This window comes from Pteropus vampyrus, unplaced genomic scaffold (assembly GCF_000151845.1).
Source record: "Pteropus vampyrus isolate Shadow unplaced genomic scaffold, Pvam_2.0 Scaffold307, whole genome shotgun sequence".
Lineage (NCBI taxonomy): Eukaryota > Metazoa > Chordata > Mammalia > Chiroptera > Pteropodidae > Pteropus > Pteropus vampyrus.
The window spans coordinates 949,407-958,389 of record NW_011889088.1 but is presented as its reverse complement, the minus strand read 5'-3'; the positions used below and the strand labels follow the sequence as shown (position 1 = coordinate 958,389).

Genomic DNA, 8,983 nt, shown 5'->3' with positions numbered 1-8,983 from the left:
GTCAAAAACCCTTTTGCAAAATGTAAAATGATTAATTGGATAAATTGCCACCCTAGTTGTGTTTCTTAAGTATGATTTTTGTGTGTCTGGTTTCTTTGAAGAAGGAATCACCTGTAGTGGCATAAAAAAATTTAAATGTATAAAAGAAGTCCCAAAGGGAGGCATGAGATTCTGTCCTTGTGTTTAAATGGGTATTTGCTTTCATGAGCCTTAGCATAATTGCCCCACAGATCACAAGGATATGCAGCTGGAATAAAAAACTCATTGATGATGAGAGGAAAATCACAATCCATGCTCAGTCTCCTTTAGAGACAGAGACAATTTTAGGAGTATATAAATGAATGGGCTCCATAGGCAATAATAATGAACATGGAGAACTGAGCTGGTGGGGACGGTGGGCAGTGGCAGGGAATATGGGAATTGGGGAAACCTTCAACAGTTCACACTGTGCTATCTGCCTTCCTCATTTCTTTGTTTTCTGAGTCAGCATTAGCTAAATTTTCCAGAAAGCCATCCACAAAGTACAGCCTGGCCATTCAAGAGACGTCACTCATTTCCCCCAGTGACCTTCACAAGTCAGAAGCTTGAAAGCAGGGAAATCCGGATGTCTCAGTTATGAAGTGAAACAGTGGGAGCCCCAACGTATTTCCAGAACTCTCCATCCAGACTGGTGATTGTATGCTTCTATCACTGCCAGTGACTGTCTGAGGTTTTCTCTGGCTCTGAAGAGATTGGTACAATGGCCAAGTGCTTCAGCCTGGTGTTGCTTTTTGTCTCCATCTGGACCACAAGGCTTCTGGTCCAAGGCTCTCTCCAGGTCGAAGGTAGGTTTCTTAGCAGAATGCCAACCTGAGGCAAGGCAAGCTCTTACAACCTGTCCTAAGCCTACTAAGTTCTTGACTGTGGATTGCTGGGAGCAGGAGTGACCCTCAATGTCAACAGAAGACCTAATTGGTAGTATTGGTCTGCCAGAAATATTTTCACAATATTGTCAATTTCATCAAAATGATTCACATTTACCTTTATGTTACCTTGACTTTTATTTTTGATTATGGACTACTTTTAATGAAAATATTTTAAAACAAAACATTGAGAAGAGATCATTTGTTTTTAAAAGTGTTTTATTAAAGAAGAAAATCATGATTGTGAAACTTTCTAAGCAATCACTAAGCCTGGGGAAAATGGCTAACTTTCACAGAATATTAGCCTGTTTTATATTTTTGGAAGTGCCAATATAATTATTTTAATTTTATTATACTATCATGGAATGCATATGTTTTTAATATGCAGTAAATAGCAAATTAACTGAAAAATTTTTTGAGAAAATATAGGTTTAAAAATTAACCATCAGCTCTCTACCAAAAGAATAACTTGAAATGATTTCTGGGCTTCTGCGATGCCTAAATGGTAACCTCATTCTGCATTGTAGGCAAAAAATTGTAAGAACGAATCACTCATTACAGTTCTGGGCAAATGAAACTCTGAGTACTTTAAAAGGAAAATTGTGTATTCCTATATTGGAAGATGCTCTGAGATATAAAATATGTCAGGAAAAGACATCTACAGTTGATTCATATATTGCTGTATTAATTTTATAAGAGAGGTTAAAGTTATATGATTGATTTTTTTCAATTACTAGAATAAATTTGGTCCTCTTTGAAAACCCCCTGGGAGACTATTCACTTTTCCCCAAAGTATGGCCATTACTCAGGCTATTTTGGAAATTGTTCTTTGACAATGACTGTATTGCGTTCTTCAGACCATTCTCAATAATGGCAAAATTTTCCTAAGGAAATTAAATTTTGGGGAATAACCAAAAGTTATTCAGAACCACGACTGAGGAAAAGGTGGCTGAAGAAGGTGAGTAGATGAGGATAGGAGTGAATATTTTCAAGAGCCTATTATGTAGAGATACAGAGTTAAATATATAAAATGTATATTTACATATATATTTTTTATGTAAAATATATTAAAAAGAAATGACTTAAAATGATTTCCGGGCTTTTGAGATACCTAAAAAGTGACTCTATTCTGCATTGTAGGCAAAAAAATTATAACCACAAACCACTCATTACAGCTCTAGGAAAATGAAAATCTAAGCACTTTAAAATTTAAAAGGAAAATTGTATGTTCCTATGCTTGAGAATAGTATGGTAGAGAGCTGGTGGCTAAATGTCAAACCGATATTTTCACAAATTTTTTCTGTTAATTTGCTATTTACTGCATATTAAAAACACATGCATTCTGATAGTATGGTAAAATTGAAATTAAAATAATTATGTAGGAACTCCTTAAGAAGACATTTTATTCATGAAGAAACAGGCTCAGTGAGGCCAATGACTTGCGTAATGTTAACAGGCAATAAATAATAATGGGTTTAAGGTCAACTCTGACTCCTAAGCATATACTATTTCTACCTTGCCTATTGTTTCCTGAGATATCTTAAGAAAGAGATTAGTGGGGTACCCCTGAGATACCAGCTGCCTATTTTTGTCCTTAAATGAAATAGGAAAGCTGAAAATTGATGAATATTTGTTGACTATCTACTTTAGACCTAGCCTCGGCTAGGTACAAATCATCTCATTTAATTTTGACAAAAATTCTGTGAAGAAGATATAACCATCCCCATTTTACAGATGCGAACACTAACTTGCCGAAGATCCCATAGCCAATTAACAATAGAAGAAATAGTCAAAGCTAGATCTATTGCCCAAAAATAGGTCTACCATTACTCATAATAATAATATTCAGAGTAAAAAGGAGGTATGATGAAAGAGTATAAAGACTAATTTATAGTGCAATTAATAAATCTTTAAGTATTCCAAAAGAAATAACCATAAGAAGTTTGAGCAATAGCAAGCTCATGGGCTAAATGAGCCAAATTGCAGGACAAATGGTGTAGTCCAAGAGTTCAGCTCTAGTTTTGTGTGTACGTGTGTGTGCATGTGTGTATGCGCATGTGTGTGCATGTTTGTGTGTGTGCTTGTGTTCATCTTTTCCCCATAGCACAGTGGGAAGAAGAACAGTGTCTTACTTGAGAACTGGGGTTTTAGAGTCAGTTGTAACTGGGTTTGTGTTCTCAATCTGCCATCTAGTTGCACTATATCCGTGGGCTTGGGAAAGTTACTTAATCTCTCTGAGCCTCAATTTTCTATTAAAAGAAATGGTGTTTCATACAGAATAGCACAGTAGATTATAGAAGTGGGAATAAATACTGGTTTTAGTATCAGTGTTGGTGTGGGTATTAGCGCACACAGTCATAAGAGATTTTTTTGTCAGAAACACTCTTATTGGGGTATTGGCTCTCTGATCTCTTTTTTGGTGAGAACAGGGTCTGGAAGCAAACAAGGCCATCCACAAATATTGTACATCATATGCATATCCCTTCCCACAGCCTCGTGCTCCAGAGCACAGCAAGGTTACATGGAAGACTTAAGAAATGCTCCTTCCATTTTTAAGAAGACACTTCCTTTAAATACCAAGCTAGAAAGTGGTTGAAGCATTTGACTGGGTATCCAATGCACAGATTTGTGTACAAGCAATTACTTGGGAGATTGAAATACCCTTTTATGGACTTTCGTGGATGAAGCTCAATAGGAATAATGTATCTGAATGCAATGCAACTCACAATTTCAGAACTCAGAGGGAAGGGATCGAAAGAACTCTCAGATTCATTTTAAGTAAAATATTATTCACATCTTAACTGTTCAACTGCCTCAGCTTCCCTAGGGAGACTAATTGTTAAAAGACTAAAACCAAAATGCTTTGAAGATAACACAATGGTAATATGTTATTTATGATTTATTGAGCACCTACTGTGTAGCAGGCACTATGCTAAGCATTTTTATTTGAATTAACTCATTTAACTCTCACTACCCTATACAATAGATATTGTTACTCTCTCAATTTTATAAATAAGGGAACTGAGGCTCAAAAAAATGAAGTAAGTAGCCTAAGTTCACAGAGCTTGCAAGCGATATAGGTAGGCTAGATTCAAATCCAGGTCTGAGTCTAAAACTTTACTTCTTTTATTTAGTTTATCTGCTATGCAAGGTTTACTGCCCAGCTCCTCCAGGAACTTCTGAGTAAGCCTGACCCCTAATGGTCAGAGAAGACCTAGGACTGAGAAAGCTCATATTATACCAAGTGCAACATTTTTCAGCCCATCTGAGAAACAGTGGTGTCCCCAACCCACATTGGTTTGGAGTACTGCTAACTATTCTATTAACCAGAGCCCTGAATTCTAGCTTTCTCAAAGTCTCAGACCATTCATTTTGTAGACTCCAAAAAAGTTTGCAGCATCAACGAGACCCCATCACATGAACTGGTAGCTGAAGCCTCCACGTAGTGAACAAGGCACCTTAATGCAGTTTGATACAGTGGACTCAGATCTAATGAGAGGTACAGCTTTGGTCAAGCTAAGCACCCACCTAATCCAGCAGGATATCCTTGTAGGAATTACTTCTAAACTTATATCCCAGCCACAATGACCTCACTGGGGCATCAAGACAACAATGCTCTTCTAGGAAGAGGAGCCTAAGGGCTACGAACAAGGACAGCAGCAGAGTGAGGATCTCTCCATGTGATTCCTTTGCAGAGCTTTCCATCTCAGTGCAATGCAGAATTATGGGGGTCACCCTTGTGAGCAAAAAGACAGCAGAGCAGCTGAATTTCATAGAAGCCACAGAGGCCTGTAGGTTGATGGGACTAACTTTGGCCAGCAAAGACCAGGTTGAAGCTGCATGGAGGTCTGGCTTTGAGACGTGCAGGTGAGAAACCGCTGCATTCATAAACATGGCTGGAGCTCTTTTCTTTCTGTGTCCTTGTCAGCCATAGAGATAAATGTATCCATTCAACTAATGTGTATTCTGTTACAGCTATGGATGGGTTGCAGATAAGTTCTTAGTCATCCCTAGGATTATTCCAAACCCCAAGTGTGGAAAGAATGGGATAGGCGTCCTGATATGGAGAAGTGGACTCAACCTAAAGTACAGGGCATATTGTCACAACTCATCTGGTAAGTCAGATCTTCGGTCTCTCCATTTGGTATGTTTTCTCTGGGTTTCTCTAGCAATATGAGATGTCTGGGAAGAGTGACCCTGAGCAGCAGCAGAAACAATCATAGTGGGGGTTATTTAATCCTCCTAAGACTGACTCTGTGACCAGGCTAAGGTGGCAGTATGCCCCTCAGAGGAAAAAGTTATGGAAATATGGTTGAATGGCAACACAGGGAGAAGGCATCCCAGGAAGCTCCATTACCTCCCTGCTCCATCCTATAAGATAAACAGGAAGAAAGAAAGGAAACATCCACTATGTACAAAGCAATGTATTAAGTTATCTCATTGAACCTTGACAATCTCCCTGTGAGGTATGCTTTATCATTCCCATTTTGCAGAAAAAAAACCCAACTTAGCTCAGAGAACATAAGTACAGTTGTCTAAGATCTCGTTACTCTAAAGATTCAAACATAAGTCTAACTCTAAAACCATGCTCTTTCCACTATCCTATATTCTTTTACAGGAGAGGAAATTAAAATGCCACATTGACATTTTTTTAGAACAAGACCCAATCTCCAGTTTATGAAGGAAGGAATTGAAGCTAGAAGGTAGAACTAATTTGCTCATGATCACACAGTCATCTTTTTAACCTTGCTTGGAGACCTTGGCCATCTTAGCCAGGAGCTTTACCTTCTCAGAAAGGTTTTTTGTGGAGATTTTTTGTTTTTTGTTTTTTACTAAATACTTGTTTATAAGAACCTCTGTCTGATTTATTACTCTTCACACATATTTAAAAATCTTACCTTCTCAGGGTCAGATAGCTAAGCGATCATACACAAGGATAGATTCCAAAATCATTCTCTAAGATCCAAGAGCTGAATGTGCATCAACGGCATTATGTTTCCTAAAGGCAACACAGTGTCAAAGCGGTTCTCTGAATCACAGAGTTTTTGGCATAGGAAAGGCCCTGAAAGACGCGTTGTCCACTTCCCTCACTTCACGAATATAATTACTATAGCTCAGAATGGAGATTTTGTTTGCTGAAAGTCTTATAGTCAGGAGTTAGAGTCAAGACTGGAACATAAAGCTTCTTCCAACATTGTTTTCACCATCATCCATTCCTCTGCCACTTCAGACTATCATCGTTGGCTGGGGAATTGGTGATACACATGCCTGCTTATCACATAGTCAGCCAGCCCATGCCTGGCAAATGGCCTGGCCTTTCAATTGCCTGGCCTTCCTGCCAGCTGTCAATGTGATGATATGATAACCAGCCCTCTAGACACAACAGAATGGAGGCAGGGGAAAACGGCTTGGATTTGTGAGTTTCCCCAGTTTCATTTAACTTGTATTTCTAGCCTGTATACTTAATGTTAGGTCTAGAGGCTTAATTATATGTGTGTTTGATATTTTGGGGAAAAATAATTCATAGATCATATCATGTACTTTGGATCACATCCCAACAAAAGGAACTTAATGTCAGTATGTCCCACTATAAATATGCTAATTTTGATCATTTGAGTAAGATAGTGACTGCAGACTTCTCTAATTAACTCAGAGAGATATGTTTTCCCCTTTGCAATGAGTAGGTCATCTATAGTGTGATATCTTGGCACCATGCAAGTATTCTGACCTGCAACTATCTTTTACCTAATAGTTTAAGCAGCCATGGATGATCCTTGCTGGAATCAATTATTATACGGGGGGGGGGGGGGGGGGCCGCGGCGCTGCAAAAATTATTTTCTAAAGCTATTCTTCCTTCTACATTTATTAGCTGGCATCTTTGATAAAGAAGAACCAATCAATCTCTCTCTCCCTCTCTTCTCTCTCTCTCTCTCTCTCTCTCTCTCTCTCTCTCTCTCTCTCTCTCTCTCTCTCTCTCTCTCCCTCACACACACACACACACACACACACACACACACACCCTCCTCTCTCCTCCCCCTTATTCTGTCATGGACACATGGCATTTTACTTATTCTGAGTGTTTAATATGTTATAATCAATTTAGAATTGTTATTTTTTGATGCTCAATTGTCCCAAATTTGGCAAGTGGAAGCCCCTTCTACTTGACTTTTGTCCTTAATCCCATCAGGATTTGAGCAATTCTTTACTCTCTGGCATAATAATATGTCCCAGGCTCACTTTGTACCTGCTCTATCCCAGACATGTTATCAGCCATTTATTTCTCCAAGGATCCCTGATTCTTTTTAATGGTTCTTTTTAATGAGAGACTAAAATCTGGATGAAAGTTGTTCTCATTACTAATGGAATTTTCATTGCTTTCTCACTTTGTTTTAGTGGAAAGCTAGAAAAAATATATATATATATCTTAATATAAATTAAAATATGTAGTTTATATATAATATATATGAATACATATATTTCCTACCTGTATACTAAAAAGGATATCTATGTACACATACTGTTGGTTTGCAACCTGACGAGCTTCCCAGGTATAATCTGAAACTGGCCCCTGTATGCAGAGGACAGGGAAAGACTAAAGAAAGAGGCAGACCACTCCAGATCGGTAGATGGCAGGTTTAATAAACAAGGGAACTTACTTATGAGGCTTGTCTTAGGCAGCCTCAAGATCAGTTGATTTCTACATTTCCTGCCAGAATCTTAAAAGTTTATATAGAGGCCCTAACTGGGGTCAGTCACGTATACCATCTAGATGGTCTCAACAATATTTACTATCTCAAGGCTACATCCTCGGGCACCTTCTAGCAATGGGAAGGAATGTAGAATGCAGTGAAGGGGTAAGGGTTCTCCAGCTGCCCAGGTCCAGCTCAAAGGTCAACCGGTGGTCGTGTCCTCTTGATGATTTCCCCCAACACACACATATATATATACAAGTATGCATACGTACATATATATTTTTAAGTTATGGGTTTCTATTTATATTTCTCATTCAAATTTAACAATTCAAGTTTTCTCCTAGTTTACTTCTTTTTATTTCTATCTCTCTTCTCTTATATGAAACATTTGAGTTCCCAATAAATAATATTAATATATTTTCTTATTCTATAATAGTTTCAAAATTACAAAACCAACATTATTAGGATTAATAAACCTACTAAGTGGAATTTAAGATTTCTTTGCATTTTTTTTTTACCTTAGAAGATATTCTTATAAATGTACACTATCAGAGAATTGTGTACCAAAATGACTTGAAAAAATTCACTACTTGCATGGTTATATTGTTATTTTGAAATAAATTAGGTTCACCTGCTTCTGTTTGTCATCTTTGTGAGGGTCGGAGTTACCCTAATCCTCATCCTAATGTGAATCATAAATTTATCACGTTTGTTTTTGTAACTTCCTTTTTTATTATCATCTAGTGAGGTCTACAGATCATAGTAACTTTAACCCTGACCCTCAGCCTTATCCTAAGTTCTTTCTTATTGTTATCTTTGTGAGTTTTGGAGATCAGACCAAAGTTCTTTTAAAGCTCTACATAAACCATCTGCTCCATGCTGTTCCCTCTGCCACAGTGCCCATACTCTTCATCACCTGGCTAACTCCTACTCTTTATTCAAATCTCAAGTGCCATCTTCTCCAGGAAGCCTTCCTTTACTCTTTATTCCTACTTTTCCTTTTGGATTCCAGCCCCATTCTGTGTTTAATATCTATCAGAGCACTTGGCACATTCTAGAGAAATTATCTCTATAACTTGGTGGGCAAGGAGAGCCAGGTCCTAACGCTTCCAAATGAGATGCATTGTGCCCTTGACCAGTAAGGGGTCATGAGATCAGACTGCTGTGGCTCCTCACACTATGGCTTTTTTGGCTACACTTAATGGACAGAGAGGCAAAGAAAACTAATTCTTGTAGATCTTATCTACTCTGCCCATACACTATGCTAGGCCCTACACATTTCCTATCTTATTAATCCTCAGTAAAAGGACACAAGTGTATCATTTCTACTTTCCAGAAGTAACTGATGCTTAGATGTACTGTGCTGTGGTCACAATCAATAAGGGGAAA

General features: G+C 38.0%; 1 protein-coding gene across 1 annotated transcript in view; it reads left to right on the top strand.

Annotated features, from left to right (window-relative positions):
* Positions 1-739: 739 nt before the first annotated feature.
* Positions 740-8,983, top strand: part of LYVE1 (lymphatic vessel endothelial hyaluronan receptor 1) — a 13,633-nt gene continuing 5,389 nt past the window's right edge. The window contains exons 1-3 of the mRNA XM_011377250.1: positions 740-824; positions 4,598-4,769; positions 4,878-5,017. Of these exons, the coding sequence (XP_011375552.1) occupies positions 740-824; positions 4,598-4,769; positions 4,878-5,017 (397 nt within the window). The remainder of the gene's footprint in view (positions 825-4,597; positions 4,770-4,877; positions 5,018-8,983) is intronic.